Source organism: Cervus canadensis, chromosome 5 (assembly GCF_019320065.1).
Source record: "Cervus canadensis isolate Bull #8, Minnesota chromosome 5, ASM1932006v1, whole genome shotgun sequence".
Classification (NCBI taxonomy): domain Eukaryota; kingdom Metazoa; phylum Chordata; class Mammalia; order Artiodactyla; family Cervidae; genus Cervus; species Cervus canadensis.
Window position 1 is genome coordinate 89843218 of NC_057390.1, and position 19309 is coordinate 89862526.

The 19309-nt window shown below is 42.7% G+C and overlaps 1 protein-coding gene across 8 annotated transcripts in view; it reads right to left on the minus strand.

Annotated features, from left to right (window-relative positions):
• Nucleotides 1-19309, minus strand: part of DENND1A (DENN domain containing 1A) — a 520849-nt gene that overhangs the window by 141154 nt on the left and 360386 nt on the right. For all 8 annotated transcript variants that reach the window (XM_043469511.1, XM_043469514.1, XM_043469510.1 and 5 more), the window contains one exon: nt 9632-9757. In XM_043469511.1, coding sequence (XP_043325446.1) covers nt 9632-9757 — 126 coding nt within the window. The remainder of the gene's footprint in view (nt 1-9631; nt 9758-19309) is intronic.

Here is a 19309-nt window from a genome sequence, read left to right on the forward strand (position 1 = left end):
GGTAATTTTTTTTTTAAACTAAGCATCTATATTGTGCAACACTGAAACATTTACCACCAGTCTTTCTAATGCATACTATGGGGAAAATGGTATCATTCATTCATTTGTTCAGTCATTCATTCAACAAACATTTAATGAGCACCTACTAAATATTAGACTATGTTTAGGACACCAAGGATTACCAAACGTGGTCCCATCCCACAGGAACAAAGTAAGAAAGGAGGCAGGATTATTAAATGAGATCAAGTGAAAGCCTGGAATTCCTCCTGGATAGTCTAGGATACACTAGCTGTGTTTTATTTTTCAAGTATTTTAGAACATATGGGGATTTCATTTTGATCATATTCAGTGATGCTCTTTGAAATCATACAGTAAAGCTTGATCATTGTTTTTAAGAGGATTTCCTGCCAGTTCTCATCTTTTCTCACTTAAGGACTGACTTTTCACTTGAGCAGTCTACTTCTAGAATGACTCTTAGTTCAGTGAGCATTCACTGTGGTGTGACTCAAGGTTCCAGGACACCCAAAGTCTATTCCTGAGCAACAGCAATGTCTCTGGGAGGTGGACAGTGGATATGTGGTACCAACATCAAACAAGGGTCATCTCCCCGCAACAGGCAAAAATTGTTTTGATGAAATAGGTAAAAAGATTCTCAGTTCTATTTTCTCTTAGAACTGTTAGAAAGTAATGCATTTTGGAATTTTAAACCCTTGGTACTACCACTCCCACTTGTCTGTAAGTGCTGGTGAGCAGTAACATGAATAAATAAATATCAAATAAATACAGATGAAGGAAACAAATGTGAATTCTTACAAATCTTTTAGGCCATTATTTGAGATAAAAACTGAACTTTCATAGTTACTTCAAAAGACAGAACTAAGTGGGCCAATCTTAGGTTTTGCCTGGTTCCAGTTAGCCTGACACCTGCTGAATAAGTATGGCCATTACTGTTCTAGAATGGGGCAGTCTCATTTCTTCCTCTTCCTTCTTTACCTTCTTGTCATCCAGAAAAGGTCACTCTCAGTTGAAATCCACTATCAGCAAAAAGCTACATTATCACTATTTTTCTCAACAGTCTTACAGAGTAGGTATTATCTCCATTTTATAGATGAGACAATTCAGACTCGGGCCATCTTCTGGCAGATGCCACAGCCAGGATTAAAGCCCAGGTGACTCCAACGACCATACACTTTCCATCATACTCTGGAGCCTCCTGAGCCACTTGGAGCCACAGAGCTATAGGGCTGGTCCCTGGAGCCCTGGTGCTGGAAGCCCCTGCCCTTTTCCCTGTTGCATTCCCAGGACATGATCTGGACTTGGGATAAACACTAAAACAAGAAAAAACAGTAACCACTTACCAGTCCCTCTCTAGGCTACCACAGACTCCTGTGTCAATGCATCTCTTTAGCTCAGGCCTATAGACTTTGGCTATAATTCCCTACCTACTTACCTAGAACAAACTGGAAAATAAGAAAATCTTTACCAACTTTTCCTATAGTTCATGGGTACCCATCCATACTTCACAGACAAATGTAAAATTAGCATGGCCTGTATGTGGAAAACAATTTGGTGGTTCCTAAAAATGGTAAACATAAAATTACTATATTACCTAACAATTCCACTCCTAAGTATACCTCCCGAAGAACTGAAAACAAGCATTCAAACAAATACTTGTACAGGTATATTCATAGTGGCATTATTCTCAATAACCAAAAGGTGGAAACTACCCATTTGTCCATTAACAGATGAATGGATACATAAAATGTGGTATATATACACATTCAGTGAAATATTATTCAGCCATAAAAAGGGACGACGTTCTGACACATGCTACAATGTGGATGAACCTTGAAAACATTATGCTAAGTGAAATAAGCCAGACACAGAAGAACAATATGATATGATTTCATTTATACAAAATACCCAGAATAGGCAAATTCATAGAGATAGAAAGTAGATTAGAAGTCACCAGGGGCTAGTAGGTTGGGGGAACTGAGAGTTATTGCTTAATGAGTTCAGAATTTCTGTTTGGGGTGATGAAAAATTTTGAAAATACATAGTGATAGTGGTTATACAACATTGTGAATGTAATTAATGCCATTGAATTGTAACTTAACAATGGCTGAAATGGGAAATTTTATGTTATTTATGTTTACCACAATTTAAAAAAAAGTAAAAAGCAAAGGCTCTAGAGACAAACATGTGTTTGACTCCCCGCGCTACCACTGCCAAGCTGAATGGAGACTCTTGGAGTCAGCCTTGAGGCGCACATACCAGTCCCTTCCATGCTTCATCTCATTTCTCCTTTCCCTTGGTTTCCTTATTTCCTTATCTCATCTCACTTTAAGGTTCCACAAGCTTTTTTTGTTTTTGTTTTTTTAAGCACAAAATAGAGGCACAGACAAATTAGTAACATCATTTATGTATGTTCTGGGTACACTCTGCTTGCCTCTGTGGAGGGCAGGGAGCACACGCCACGAAGCATTCTCAATTCTTTCCATTTTGAGTTGCTCCTAGGCTGAGTCAACGGAAATCTGCTTCCTTACCATGTTGTGACAAGTTGGCACCCAGAGTCAGGCTCTTGCAGACTTGTATTTCTCCGACTCAGAAGACTTTGAACTAAAGCATACCAAAGCTTTATTTACAAAGATGTTTGGTGGCATATTAATGACAATCTCAAAAAAACTGGAAACAAGCTAAACGTTCAACATGAGAGAGTAGTTACAGAAATTAAGGTAGCTGTACTTGATAGAATATTCTGCAGCCATGTAAAAGAGCCTAGGACGTAATGTGAAATGGAGGATCAGTAAGATTTTAACTTAAGATTTTAAAGCAATGTAAACACTTTGCATAATGAAAAACAATAAGAATATACAAAAGGTAGTTGAGATAGTTACAGGGATATTTTAATTTTCCTAGTTTGTAAATGTCTTTTTTTGTTTTTTTTTTTTTTTTAATTTTCTGTTACACTAAATCACCTAAGTAGAGTTTGGGTTTTGTTTTGTTTTTTAAACCATGAGATCAATGGTGTTACCAACCAGGAGACAGATATATATGGTATTTTTCTGACCTGCTCCAACATAGCCTCGTCCGTTCATGCTTGAAAGCCAGGTTATCAATCTGCTTTTATCTTAACGTCTCTGTCTTCAAGGGGTTTTAGGTGGATAAATATGACTCAGCAGAATTATGTGCGAAATCAGAGGCTGAAAGGTGGATGATGGCAGCATACCCGTAGCTGAATCTGGAGCCAGGCCTCTTGGGAACAACTAAGCAGGCAGGACTGGAGGAGCTAGTGACTGCCTACACAGGCTTCTTTGCGGCACTGATGTTGACTGTCGGTTTACCGTCCCCACCTCAGTCATCGTGCCCTGTGGGTAGGGCCTGAGCGCCATTCATCCTGGGGAGGCCCAGCTAGCACACTGGCCCACTGAGAGCCACATGAGCCTGTTGAATAAACAACTCTCACTGTGCTCCATCTATACTGGCCTTTGCACCACTACCGGCACGGAACCGAATGCATCTTAAAGTTCCAATCCCCACCAGTTTTGCTCTCTGATATCACATTTACCAGGGACCTGCAATGGGTCAGACATGGGAAAAGCACCTTCATTCGCATTGCCTTAAGATGACTCCACATAGCCATGAGCTAGGAACTAAGAAACTATGGACAGAAAAAAGGATGCAATTAAAGCACACAATTCTATTTTTGAAAGTTCTTTAAAACTGAGGCCACTGTGCTAAGAAATGTCTTCCAAAGAAAGGGTGGTGGTGTAGTCTTATTCAGATTTCAAGATGATATAATTTTAAACAAAGGAGTGAAGTAAAGTAAGATTCTTTTTAAAATTCATTCGTTTTCCTGAGGAGGGAGAAAGGGGACTCGAGGCAAATTCAAGACCAACACTGCTATACACATATTCCAAAAGTTGCAGTCTTCTACCCAGCAGAGAAAGGATCCTTGGCCTAGCAATTAAAATCATTTGTCTTTTATCCCCTTCTTGCCAAAAAGGACCCCAGCCCTAACTAGTTAATCCCTAACACACACTGCTACTCCCAGAGTTGCCTGGCAACTGCTAGGAGGCGTGTCAGAGAGCAAGAAAGGCCTAAATAAATGAGCTGAAGCCTGGGCTGCCGCTTGACACGGATAAAGGAGGTTTTCCAAATGGAGCTGCCTGGCTGCTTGTGGTTCTGTCATTAAAGTGGAGAAGAACAACTTGGCTTGCCCGATATTGTTAAATACCTTGGGCTTTGCACCTGATATTCTCCGAGTGATGGAAAGATGGCTCACATGCCCTTGTGATTCGCCAACACTCTCCCCTCTACCAGGCAGCACCAACCTCCAAAGGCTAAAGCCAGGGAAGAAGCAGTGTGCATGCACTGAACAGAGGTCAAGGGCCAACCCCGGCCCCACACACTTCTCTGTTCTTTCATTTCTTTCACGGATCCTTCCGACCACTGTTCCAAAACACACACATTGATGCCTCTGCTATGCCACGACCTGTGCCCGGTGATGGAAATGCAGAGAAAGAGTTGTTAATGTGGAACACGAGGAAACCAGAACAAAGGCAAGAGAGAGGATCGGGTGGAAGAAACCTGGGTTTTCGAGTCAGGCCGATCTGAGTCTGACTCCAGGCTCATAACTGCCAGGAAGTAACGGACAACTGCCGCCCCTCTCCCATCTGTGATGTGGGCAGCGAGGGGTAGTCGTGGGGAATTTCTATGACCACGGATGCAAAGCAACTCAGGGATGAAGCCTGTTGGATGCTGTCGAGCAGGTAGGAGTCTCGGCTATAACTGGATACCCTGGGGTCTTACTTTCTGATCCTCAAGAGGAATAGGTCACCTGGCCCTAAAGAGACACCTCACTGGGGAGCCCACAGGGGCCCTCTGGCCCTGGGATGGGTGCACGGCAGAAGGCACGGATGGAGGGGGCAGCCTGGCACCTGGCTGGGCCTTAGCAAGGAGGCTGCCTTCCTCTTCCCTTCCAGGCAGGGGAAAGAAAATGAAGCTTGAGACTCCCTAGCCAGCTGCATTTTGAATTTTTTTTCTTGGTAGGAGAGAAAGAAAAAAGGCCAAGGAGTTGAAAACCTCAAGCAAGCTGTGGGCCGTGGAGGAACTGCTGCCCATCTCTGCCTCTTGGGCTGGGCTGGGCCCCTCCAGAGGGGCCCCACTGGAGCCGAGCAGAAAAGCACACCAAGCCTGTGATGTTTCATCTTTTAAAAAACCCAAGTCCTGTGACTTGGCAGTGACCTGAGTCCCATGACCGCAGCTGCTGGCTCAGGTGGGAAGCTCCTACATTGTATCCTCCATGCTTCACATGCTCCTGCAGGCCGTCTTTGTCCTCAGCCTGGGACTGTTTCTCACTCGACCTGCCCTAGAGTCTCCCCTCCAGGCTACCAACCACTTCTGGCCACCAGCCTTCTCCTCCAATTTATGAACTGAAGGCCTTAAATGCACTTGGGTACCTTCAACTCAATAAAACCACATTGAGGATGCCGCCTAGGGAAATAATCCACACCATGGAATGAAGATTTATATAGAGATAGTCACCACAGTGTGGTTTAAGATGGTGAAAGTTAACAACAAGCAAAAGAACCAGCGCTGGGATAATGTGGTGGGCCTTCACACTGGTTTCAGATGGCAAGGACTTGATAAAAATCTCTGTGAGTGGGGCCCAGACATTTACCTTTTTAAGAGCCCCACAGGCAACTCTGATCCATAGCCAGAGCTGAGACCCCCTGGAGTCACCTGATGAGAGATGTGCAGCCAATTTTTTAAGAGTTTTTATATGATATGGAAAAAGTGCTTACTACACTCTAAAAGGCAAAACTAAATAACAGGGAACTAGATTGCTTTGCCAGGAATATCTTAACTCTCTAAAAGTAAAAAATCAAAACCCCAAACCAAATGAAACAAAAACAACCCCAATCCTCCAACTTATCCCTCCCCTCTTATATACAGAATAGATAACTAATAAGGACCTACTGTATAGCACAGGGAACTCAATTTGATCCTCTGTAATGACCTATATAGAAAAGAATCTAAAACGACTGGATATACATACACATATATACATACATCCAGCATATATCTCAGGATATACATATGTGTATAACTGATTCACTTTGCTGTACAGCAGAAACTAACACATTATAAATCAATTATTCCTCAATAATTTTTTTTTTTAAGATGAGGAAAACAGGGTAAAAAGAAAAGCCCAAAACAAACATAAAAACTCCAAAACCTAGAGCCTTGGTGGAAACATGCTAACATGTTATCTCAGCTCCATATGACAAGATTATGGGTATTTTCTCATTTCTATTCCCATTACTTTAAACCTTTCTTAAAAAAGAAAAACCAACAAGAAACCAAGAGCAGTTTTGTTTTGTTTTTTTCAAATAATCAGAGAAACACGTAAAAGACAAGTGGCCCCATGAAGGACACCCCTTCCCTCAGCACTGTGCTGCTTGCCACCCAAGTGGGCTCATCCAGGCACTGTTCTCCACGCCTCCCATATGGCCTGACTCTAAAACCCCTGACCCCTTCTTGAGCTCACATGCATTTTGCAGTCATTATTTTAATTAATCTCACAAACAATCTGGTATTGGAAGTGTTGTTATTCCTTTTTCTTTTTTTTAGATGAGGGGAATTGGCTAGAATTAAATCTACAGTTTAAAAACCATCTAGATAACAAGATGAGGCTTGGTCAGAAACTTTCAGGCCCTTGGCTTCTCTCTTGGCCTTACAGAAAAGAGCTATTCTGGTGCAGATAAATCAGACCAATAGCATGACAAGTCTGCCTTATTTCATTGATTTATAAGATGTAAATTTCTTCACATTTTAACATCTTTGAAATCTGGATGTCTTACAATTGATGGCATCCTTCAATTATAATTGGCAGCACCCTTTCTTAATGATACATGAAACAGCGGTACACCTAATGATGGAATGACATGTAAAATTCAATGAAAGGTACCACGTTTATAATCAATGCTATTTTTAATGACTTCATAATATTTTATCACATGGATGGACACTTAGTCTGCTCCACATTTTGACCATTGTAACCTGCTACTCAGGACACTTTCACATCAAGCTTTCCCTGTTTCTACTATGGGCATCATCATCCTCTCCCAGATCTATATCTTGGGAGACATTTTGATATTTCTTGCCCCTCATCTCTCATATCTATTTCTAGACTCATCTAGTCATTTCTTCTTCATGGTACCTTTTCCTGGTGTAACCACTGGAGGGCTATCTTCTGAGTTTTCCAACAGTCCCCTGGTCTCTGCTTCCAGTTTCCTTTTCAGTCCAGTCCTGCATTACTGGTCAAACATGACTTCAGTCACATCATGTCTCTGCTCACACTCCTAGTCTAGGATCTAAGGCTCTGTCAAATTTGGCTCTAGCCTCTCCTGAAGCCAGCCCTATCTCTCTACCCAAACCCATGACCCCAGACAAAGAGGCTATGAGGGGTCCTGCCTCCAAGTCTTTGCTCACTCAGATAATTCCACGCCCACCACAGGAAGGACTGCTGCTATCTTTCTTTTTCCAAGTTTTACCTTTCCTCTGAACAGTATTATGGCTCACTTGTTCCTTATAACCATCTGAAAATATAGAATAAGTATTCTTTCTCTCATTTCACAGTGAGGAAACTGAAGTTTAGGGAGACTAAGTGCCCTACGCAAGGTTGCACAGCTAGAAGTACAGAGCCAGGCTTTAAACTCTTGGACTTTAATCTTTAAACCCGAGGCCTTTAGGATGTATAGCAGGATGTTTTAATCGATCAGTCGTGTCCGAATCTTTGTGACCCCATGGACTTTAGCCTGCCAGGCTCCTCTGTACTTGGAATTCTCCAGGCAAGAATACTGGAGTGGGTTGCCATTTCCTTCTCCAGGGGAGTTTCCCAACCCAGGGATTGAACCCAGGTCTCCTGCATTGCAGGAGATTCTTTACCGTCTGAGAGACATAAGTACAAATACAACCATAAACTCCTCTGGAGGAGCACCTTGTGCCCAGATTATATACCCAGCAATATGTACCAGAATAAACAGTCTCTGGACTCTAGACATATACATGACAACAATGACATCTTTGTAAGAGTGTAAATACTTCATGTCAATATCAATCCCAGTAGCCTAAGATAAGGACAGGCCAGTTGTCCCATTCTTACTTTAAAGATGGGAAGAAAACAGAACTTTCCTTGAATTCTATCAGCTCTCCAAACAGCACTGAACCTGATTGGTTTGGCTGGGCCCAAGGTCAGGACAAAGAATCAGAGCCATCTGTCTTGGAGACAAGTAGGACATGAGGAACTTGCTTTAAGCTGAAGGGCTTTTTAGGACCTAAGGGAAGTATTTCTTAAGAAGCAAAGACAGTGCATCCCTTCTGTCAGGTGACACTGCCTGAAGCTGAGGCAGCCGAGCAAGTCAGGCCTGAGTGCTGGATGTAAGACAAGAACACGGTGGCTCGAGGCTGCTGTTCCTTGAGCACCCACTGCCCCAACCACTTCACAGAGTGTGCACCCTGGCTAAAGGGTGTTTGCTATCACTCTGTGCTTCACTTACACACATGATGGGTTCACAACAGTCAAAAAGTACCAATCCAGGTATAACTGTGGCTTATGAGGCAGCATGGTCAAGATTCACTGTCAGAGTTTGCACATGAAATGCACTGCCTGATAGCTACTCATCTTCTGTCATTTAATCTAACAAAATGTCTGTCTAGGTCCCTCACAGCCACTCTGACTAGGTTAGGTGTGGTTGCCATCTCTGCCTGCTCAGGAGGAAGGGAGGGAGCCCCATGTCCCGAGAGAAAAGGGCTATCAACAAGGTCCCCTCCAGAATCCTCTCCTATGCAGTGACCCAGGTCTCTGGGCCAATTTCTCCATTCTCCTTGGCTGAGAGGCTATGAGTAATTAAGCATCTGATGAAAGCTTCTCACTGAAGCTGGAAGAGCTGGTAGTTTCTTTGGTTTTAGGGATGACATGGTGTCTTCATACCCTCACAATAACTAATCACTTCACGATGAGGTAACAGAGGCTCTGAAAGGCTGACAGGCCCTGGAGGCAGATGACATCATCCCCCAGTCCTCAGCACACTTAGCAGTCAATATACCAAGACCACTCTGGGAACCTCTAAGAAGTGAGCTTCTGGATGCTCTGCTCTCTCAAGTGTGGAGAAGAGGTTCCTTTGCAGGAAAAGGGCAGTGAGGCACAGAGGGGAGCATGGGCTTTGGGACAACCTACCTGGCTCCTCCACTGGTTAGCAAGTCATCATTTCTGTGAGCCTCAGTTTCCCCATTTGTCAAGTGGAAATGATCACTGCTACCTCATAGGCTTACCAGGACTTCTCAGTGAGAGCAGGTGTGTACAGTGCTAAGTACTGCAACCCGCAGAGGGTGCTACTGTCCAGGGAAGGGAGGGGTCCTAACACCCACAGGAGCAGACAGTCCTCCACTCGGGGCAGCGCAGCTTCCTTGTGCTAAGAGGAAGCGTGAGGGGAGCACACTTCTCCAGTCCCCACCAAACACACACGCATAAAACCTCCTTTGGTGAATTCAACAAAAGATGACTAGCAAGTTTCTTGTGGCCCTTACCAAACATGGATTTGTGACATGCCAAGAAGCTACTCACCGGCTCGATTTTCAGAGCATTTCGGTAGCTGCCGAAGAAAGCGGCCTGGGCCTTGAGGAAGGCTCTGGCCACACCATCGCCGGTTGTCGTGGAGACCTTCTTCAGTCGGTTCTTCAGTGAAGAGATCTGGTGACAGAAAAGAGACATAGGCTGAGGGCAGGGTGGGAGGAGGATGGCTATATGCAACATATACAGAGCTTTAGAAAGCCCTGGGGAGGGGGATGGATCTGACACCTCAGCTGCTGGGAGAGCACACACACATTCAGGATTAGGGCAGGTTTTTGAAATTTAAATAAATGTTGCTCTTATTAGTGCATATCTAAGAAAAACAAAAACAAAATCACTTTCTAAGCAGTTTCAATGTGTCAGGTAATTGCTTTCACATAAATTTCTGTACTTAATTCTTTCAACAATCATATAGGAAAGGGATTGTGTTCCTATTTTACAAGGGTATTAACAGTCTCAGAGAGATTAGGTTACATGCTCAGTAACAAACAAAAGTGGTCAAGTTGGAATTATGAATTGAAATCTTATAATCTGAGCCCAAACCATAAAAATTTTTTTAGTTCCAATTCTATTTGCTCTTCAGATTACTTACAAATATTAGAAATAAATGGTTTATTTATAATACATAATATATATTATGATATACCTCATACCCAAAATATTTATCAAATGTATTATAAATTATATATGCCTGCAATGCAGGAGACCCCAGTTCAATTCCTGGATTGAGAAGATCCCCTGGAGAAGGGACAGGCTACCACTCCAGTAGTATTCTAGAAGTATTCTTGGGCTTCCCTGGTGGCTCAGTCGGTAAAGAATCTGTCTGCAATGCAGTAGACCTGGGTTTGATCCCTGGGTTGGGAAGATTCCCTAGAGGAGGGTATGACAACCCATCCATAAAGATGTGTGCTAAGTCACTCAGTCATGTCTGACTCTTTGCGACCCTGTGGACTACAGCCCACCAGCCTCCTCTGTCCATGGGAATTCTGCAGGCAAGAATACTGGAGTAGGTTGCCATTCTTTCCTCCAGGGGATCTTCCCAACCCAGGAATCAAACCCAGGTCTCCCACATTGCAGATGGATTCTTTACCAACTGAGCCACCAGGGAAGCCCCCATAAAGTATATATAATATATATTATTATAAAACTGATACTCTAAAGGAATAGTCATTATATAGATGTACAGAAACACACTTACATATCTTACAGATATGCATGCAACAGATTAACATAAAATAGAAAGTCATGGCAATGGAAAAAGAATAAGCCAGGTATAGATTTAATATATAAACATAAGCCATCAGGTCTTGTGTTTTCAAACTGTGGAAAATTCTTAGAAGAGATGGGAATACCAGACTACATCACCTGCCTCCTGAGAAATCTGTATGCAGGTCAAGAAGCAACAGAACCGGACATGTAACAAGAGACTGGTTCAAAATTGGGAAAGGAGTACGTCAAGGCTGTATACTGTCACCCTGTTTATTTAACTTATATGCAGAGTACATCATGTGAAATGCCAGGCTGGATGAATCAAAAGCTGGAATCAAGAATGCCGGAGAAATATCAATAACCTCAGATATGCAGATGACACCACCCTTATGGCAGAAAGCGAAGAGGAACTAAACAGCCTCTTGAAGAAAGTGAAAGAGGAGAGTGAAAAAGTTGGCTTAAAGCTCAACATTCAAAAAACTAAGATCATAGCATCTGGTCCCATCACTTCACGGCAAATAGATGGGGAAACAATGGAAACAGTGACAGACTTTATTTTTTTGGGCTCCAAAACCACTGCAGATGGTGACTGCAGCCATGAAAGTAAAAGATGCTTGCTCCTTGGAAGGAAAGTTATGACCAACCTAGGCAACGTATTAAAAAAGCAGAGACATCACTTTACCAACAAAGGTCCCTCTAGTCAAAGCTATGATTTTTCCAGTAGTCATGTATGGGTGTGAGAGTTGGACCATAAAAAAAGCTAAGCACCAAAGAATTGATGCTTTTGAACTGTGGTGTTGGAGAAGACTCTTGAGAATCCCTCGGACTGCAAGGAGATCAAACCTGTCCATCCTAAAGGAAATCAGTCCTGAATATTCATTGGAAGGACTGATGCTAAAGCTGAAGCTCTAATACTTTGTCCACCTGATGTGAAGAGCCAACTCATTAGAAAAGACCCTGATGCTGGGAAAGATTGAAGGCAGGAGGAGAAGGGGACGACAGAGGATGAGATGGTTGGATGGCATCCCCGACTCGATGGACATGAGTTTAAGTAAGCTCCGGGAGTTGGTGATGGACAGGGAGTGCTGCAGTCCATGTGGTCGCAAAGAGTTGGATACGACTGAGTGACTGAACTGACCTGAACATCAGGTCTTACATAGTAGCTAGAAGTAGACTTCAAATTTTGAGTTGAGCCTCCTAGTGGTCAAAACAAAAAGGAAAACATGAGAAGCTGTGGGACTCTTTGGGTCAAAAGCAGTTGCATAAATGAACACAAAATTTACTGAAAATGATAACTAAAAGAGATATTTCCTGAATCCTCAATGTAGGAAAGATTGTGTGACGTGACAGTTGTTGCCCTCAGAGACAAGATCAACCCTCCCAGGCTGTTTCCAATATGCCATTCATCTCAGGATGCCATATTGCACAACTTCTGGGCACACCACTCACACTGTGTTCCACGTGAAAACTGCCTCTGGAATTGGGCAACTTGGTAGCCTTGAGTCAATGTGATACAATGGTGAGCAAAAGCAGACAGCAAAACCTTAAACTTATATTCTTGTGAGGAAAATACCAATACATGGGACATTGCTACCATGACGAGCTCGTGATGGAGCTCACCAAGGAGGTCAAGGAAGCCTTTGTGGAGAGAAACAGGCTTATGCTGAGATCTGAAGTATGAGCTGAAGCAGTTAATTCACAAAGAATGGAAGGAACGGTGTACCAAACATGGGGATCAGCATCTGCAAAGACACTACAGTGCAGAGGAGTTCAGAGACTAGGGAGAACCGTGGCTTCAGTTGAGAGAATATGGAGAAGATAGCTTAAAATGAGAACAGACGGAAGGGTTAGGGTTAAGAATTGAATACATTAAGGAATTTTCCCCTTGATTTTGAGATAAATGTAAAGCTAACAACTGTTTTTAAGTGCACAGGTGATATATCAAGAGCAAATTTAGGAATCTGTATGGGACTTAGATATAGGACTACCTAACAGCCTGACATTATTGAAGGATAAGATCTAGGGTAAAATTTTAAGACAAAATAGGAAATTAGATGCAGGTGGTCCATGAATTATCAACAAATTTTTTTTAACATGAATGAGTAAAGATTTTTTTTCTGGGTGTAGGCTGTATAGCTATATTCAGGTTCCTAAAAGTGCCTGTGAACATAAAAATATTAAAAATCTTGGATGGATTACACACACTTTTGAAACATTCCATGGACATTATTTCTTGTCAGAAGCCCCAAGCTTCTGATAAGGGGTTTGTAATAGCTTATTAAGATATATTTTACATATTATAAAATTCATTCATTGAAAATATATAATTCAGAAGTTTTAGTACAGTGACAATGTTGTACAACTATCATTACTATCTAAATTCCAGAATACTTTCATCACCCCAAAAAAGAGAATCCACCTTATTGGTAGGCACATCTTACTCTCCACTACTCCTATCTCCTCCCTTGCCCCAGTCTTAGATAACCACTGATCCACATCCTGTCTCTATGGATCTGCCTCTCCTGGACATTCCATATAAATGGAACCATATAATATGTGGTTCTTCTTGTGACTGGCTTCTTTCACTTAGCAGTGTTGTTGCTGTTGGTCAGTCACTAAGTCATGTCTAACTCTTTGCTACCCCATGAACTGCAGTCAGGCTTCCCTGTTCTTCACTCTCTCTCTTAGTTTGCTCAAATTCATGTCCATTGATGCCATCCAACCATCTCATCTTGTTGCCCTCTTTTCCCCTTGCCCTCAATTGTTCCCAGCATCAGGATTTTTCCAATGAGTCAGCTCTTTGCAACAGGTGGCCACAGTATTGGAGCTTTAGCATCAGACCTTCCAATGAATATTCAGGTTTAATTTCCTTTAGGATTGACTGGTTTGATCTCCTTGCAGTCCTCTCAAGAGTCTTCTCCAACATCACAGTTTGAAAGCATCAGTTCTTCGGCACTCAGCCTTCTTTATGGTCCAACTCTCACATCCATGTTTGACTACTGGAAAAACCATAGCTTTGACTATGTGGACCTTTGTCAGCAAAGTGATGTCTCTGCTTTTTAAAACACTGTCTATGTTTGTCATAGCTTTCCTTCCAAGGAGCAAGCGTCTTTTAATTTCGTGACTATTTTCACGTTTTCCCCAGCTATTTGCCATGAAGTGATAGGACCAGGTTCTATGATCTTAGTTTTTTGAATGATGAGGTTTAATCTAGCTTTTTCATTCTCCTCTTTCACCTTCATCAATAGTCTCTTTAGTTCCTCTTCATTTTCTGCCATTAAAGTGGTACCATCTGCATATCTGAGGTTGTTGATATTTCTCCCAGCAATCTTGATTCCAGCTTGTGATTCATCTAGCCCGGCATTTTGCATGATGTACCCTGCATATAAGTTAAATAAGCAGGGTGACGATATACAACCTTGATGTACTCCTTTCCCAATTATGAAGCAGTCCATTGTCCATGTCTATGTTTGTTCCTCAAAATCTCTGCTGTCTCCACATAAAAGTGTATACAGAAATGACGCAGCTGCCCAACAGCTGATGGAGATACATAAAATGTGCTCTTGCCATAGTCAGCCTAGTGCTCGTTATAAACATATTTCATCCACACTGTGGCACTTATTAGTACTTCATTCTTTTTCACAGATGAATATTTCATCATATGGAAAGAGCACATTTTATGCATCTCCATCAACTGAAGGGCATCTGGGTCATTTCTACTTTTTGGCTATTATTATTAATGCTGCTGTAAACATGCATGTATAAGCTTTTATGTGGAGACAGCAGAGATTTTGAGGCCAGAAACCAAATGGCAAAAATACTCACTGCCAGATCTTTTAAGATAAAAACAATCCGTGTTTACTGTACATAGGGAAAGAAACCTTGTACCGCTGCTACAGGGGCAAACCACATGCTTCGAAAGCCCAGTGTGTGAAGGTAGGGTAACCACCTCCTTGGCTAAGTCAAAAGGGATGGGAACATGTGTTGACGGGGTAGCCACTATATCTCCATGCAGAGGTGGGCCAAGGAAAGCAGTTTTCCTCTGGAAGCAGCTTGGAGTCTATCTCCACACCCGGTTGTAAATATTCTGTTTATCGTGACTCGCCCCCCTCCCACTCCTATTCTGGGACTCATGCGTCCCAGAGCCCACTCATGTGGTGAGAGCCCACGAGAAGCAGCGCCGGCCACTTGGTGCCTGGCGGACTGCCATGGGCCTCCAACTTGAAACAGCAATATGAGAAAGAAACATGCTTTATTAAAATGTTAAAAATATTGCCCACTTCCCAACCTCCAAATAATAAAAATTCTGCCTTTCCTAGGGATGAGGGTGACATTTCCATCCCTTGAAACAGTGCAAGCTGGTGTCGCTCTTTTGGCTCCTCAAAGCCCTTGGGCCACCTGTGCCGCAGATTATTCCTCACTTAACCTTCCCTGGCCTTTCCCTTTCATTCGGGAGGTGTTTAATTACCTTGGACTCACAAGGCTGCACTTCAGGTGAGCCTCTCCTAATGGCCTCATTACCATTTTGCACAAAGAAGTCGTTGCTGATTGTAACTGAGCAAATAGGAGTATGTGCCTCCCCGCTAGCCCCAGCTGCTCTGAAACCAGCCAAGCAGTCCTGGGTTCCTGGTGCCCCTGTGACCACTTAGGCCAAGACTTCTGAAGACCTCTCCTCACCCTGAAACAAGGAGAAGCTTTTGTCAGCACTTCAAAATTTGAAACTTCAAGTATATGCGCATCTGTTAACTGGTGATAACATTCTATCCTTTAAATAAAAGCGAGGAAGGAAAATCTGAAGCTTAAATAACGCACAGCTGTCTAAAACCCAACTTGCTCTGAGTGTTTCTGCAGATGCTGGTCAAATCATTAACATCAGGGATCATCTGGCATAATCTGGGGGGGACAGAAAAGCCAGTGGGGGTGGCTTCCTCCTTTAATGAGGTATCAGGAGGGAGACAGAAAACAAAGGGAAAAGAGTACAAAATTGAACTGGTAAGCTTCTTAGCTCTCGCATTCCTCCTCTTGTACCATCTTGGGTACCACAGCATCCTCCAACCAGTCTCCCAGGCTAGATTCAGACGTTAGATCCCTTTTTTCTCCTTCTCTTCCCACAACCATTCTCCACATGTTACCTCCTCCTCCCCCCAATATACCCAGAATCTCTCAGTGTCCATGGCCTTGGCCCTATGCTGCTCAGCTCTGCCCATCCTCTCTGGCCTTGATTAGTGGAGCTGTTTCCTAGATGGGCTGGCTTCAGCTTTCCCTCAGTGCCACCTATCTATAGCTGTTCTAGTATTCTTAGAAATACATGAATCTGATTTCTATCCAAGTCCTTCAATGCCCCCACTCTTGGCCATTACCACTTGCAGAAAAACATTCCAACTCCTCAGAGCAGTCTGTGACGCTTTCTTCAAACGGCCTTGCTTCCTTTGGCCCCACTTAACGGATACTTGACTTACACTGAATTGCTATCCAGAAGCATATACTACCCTCCAGCCCAAACACACGCTGACAACTCATATGGAACTGTCCCTGGTCCCTTTCTGTCCCACTCATGAATATCTAGTTACTCTTTGAAAGACCATGTAAATGCCCATGAGTAGGGGCCTATTAAATAAATTATACCACATCCTTGAAGTACCACATAGCTGCTAAAAAAAGTGCAGCAGTACTTTATGAAGTAACATGAAAAGATGTTCACAAACTACTCCCAAGTGAGGGGAAAATACAAGTTACAGAGCAATACATGTAATATGAATCATTCAGAAATATATAAAGACATAAAGTCATTTTTACATATGGTGGCTGCTTATATACAGGTAGTAAGAATATAAAATGCCATGGACCAAACTAACCATGTGGAGATACTTTCACTTTCTACTTGATGCACTTTTGATTGCTTTGATTATCCTTTATAAAAAAGCATGTTACTTTTATAATGAAGAATTCAAATGAGGTGTTTCTCTTTAACAGTCAAATTAAATATTGCCTTGGGTTAAGGGAAAGTGGGAATCCAGATGTCCCCTCCTTTGTGAAGCCCTCCCTGACCACTAAGACAGGCTTAATGACGTCCTGTCTGGGCCCCCTGGACTGGTAGGTGATGTGTCCATGAACTATAGTGTCTACCACCTTTCCTACTCGAGTTCCTAGAAGGGCCAGCAGTGTTTCAGCAGTACTTGGCCCAGGGTCATCATCCAGCACTTTTTGCTAAATAAAAGAACAGATGAATGAGTGTTTTGATATCTTGAAAGGCATTTCCAGTGGTTGAGCCTCCTTGCTTGGAGGAAAGTCTAGGATTATGTTCTTCAGTGACTGATCATTGGAAGAACTGGTCTGGACTGAGAAGGATTGGGAGAGAAATGGATACTCATCCACTTCTCTTTTGCAGAAGACCATCACTAAGATTGCAATCAAAACTGCAAGGAAAATGAAGCTCTGGTCACTAAACGAATTAAAGTGGACAACTGCATCAGCCTTACTCAGCACTGCACACGCCACATGTCCAGTAACATATGCAATATGGACCACCCCATCCTGCACCCTCTTCTTGTTTTCTCTGGTCACTGCAGACTCTACCTCTGGGGTCTCTTGGCTTCACCTGGTTCTCCATCCCTAACGTACTCCTCAGGCAGTAGATGTAAAGCTTGAGTCACAAATGCCTAAGGTTAGAAATCAGCTTTCATTACTTTCTTAATCTTTCTGAGCTTCAGTGCCCTTTGCTGTAAATTGAGGTATTTGTAACATACATACATTGTGAGGATTAAAATATAATAGAGGCAAATGGAGAACAGATGCAGCAAACTGCCTGGCTTTGTGTTTTAGCTGATTAGTACCTGGACTACTACATCAGTCTTTTCAACTGGTGGCCCATCTTCTATCTTCTTCCTGGTCTAATCCACCATTTGCATTGAATTATCTTTCTAAAATGAGAAGCTGAACATATCACTCCCTTCCTCTAAAATTTTCAGTGACTTCATGGTGTTAACATATAAAGTCCAAGTTCCTTAGCACAATATTCAAGGCCTTCTATGGGTTTGGCTCCAGCTCTGTTACCAACATTATCTTTTACTCAATTTCAGGGGCCTCAAAACTATCCCTAAGCCTGGATACACTTTATGTCATTCTCTGACAAAACTTTTCCATTAGAAAAAAATTTAAAAGCTGTTGACTTTCTGTAATGCTGTCTGTCAGAACAAATAGCTCTTTCTCAGGGCACATTAGTCTGTTACTTTGGTTGATGCCTAATCTTTGCAGGCCCCATGCTGGAGATGTGCTGGGAACAGAGCTACACATGACCAGGGCCCAGCTCCTGTGCGACTGTAGTCAAGCACCCCCAGGCCAGCCATAAATTAGCTTATTACTAATCCAGAGGGGGTTCTCCCATTGAATTCATCATCATCATCATTTGTTGTTGCTGTTCAGTTGCTCAGTCATGTCCGAGTTTTGGGGACCCCAAGGACTGCAGCACGCCAGGCTTCCCTGTCCATCACCAACTCCCGGAGCCTACTCAAACTCATGTCCATCGCTTTGGTGATGCCATCCAACCATCTCATCCTCTGTCGTCCCCTTCTCCTCCTGCCTTCAATCTTTCCCAGCATCAGGGTCTTTTCTAATGAGTTGGCTCTTCACATCAGGTGGACAAAGTATTAGAGCTTCAGCTTTAGCATCAGTCCTTCCAATGAATATTCAGGACTGATTTCCTTTAGGATGGACAGGTTTGGTCTCCTTGCAGTCCAAGGGATTCTCAAGAGTCCTCCAAAACCACAGTTCAAAAGCATCAATTCTTTGGTGCTCAGCTTTTTTTATGGTCCAACTCTCACATCCACACACGACTACTGGAAAAACCATAGCTTTGTCTATACAGACATTTGTAGGCAAAACAATGTCTTTGATTTTTAATATATTGTCTGGGTTGGTCATCTTATCTTTCAAGGAGCAAGCATCTTTTAATTTCGTGGTTGCAGTCACCATCTGCAGTGATTCTGGAGCCATAAAAAAAATAGTCTGTTACTGTTTCCATTGTTTCCCCAGCTATTCACCATTAATTGAGTAGACCAGATGCCATGATCTCAGTTTTTGGAATGTTGAATTTTAAGCCAGCTTTTTAATTTTCCTCTTTTACTTTCAATAAGAGGCTCTTTAGTTCCTCTTTGCTTTCTGCCATAAAGGTGGTGTCATCTGCGTATCTGAGGTTATTGATATTTCTCCTGGCAATCTTGATTCCAGCTTGTGCTTCATCCAGCCTGGCATTTTGCACAATGTACTCTGCATATAAGTTAAATAAGCAGGGTGACAACATATGGCCTTGATGTACTCCTTTCCCAATTTTGAACCAGGCTGTTGTTCCATGTCTGTTTCTAACTGTTGCTTCTTGACCTGCATACAGGTTTCTCAGGAGGCAGGTAAGGTGGTCTAGTATTCCCATGCCTTGAAGAATTTTCCACAGTTTGTTGTGATCCACAC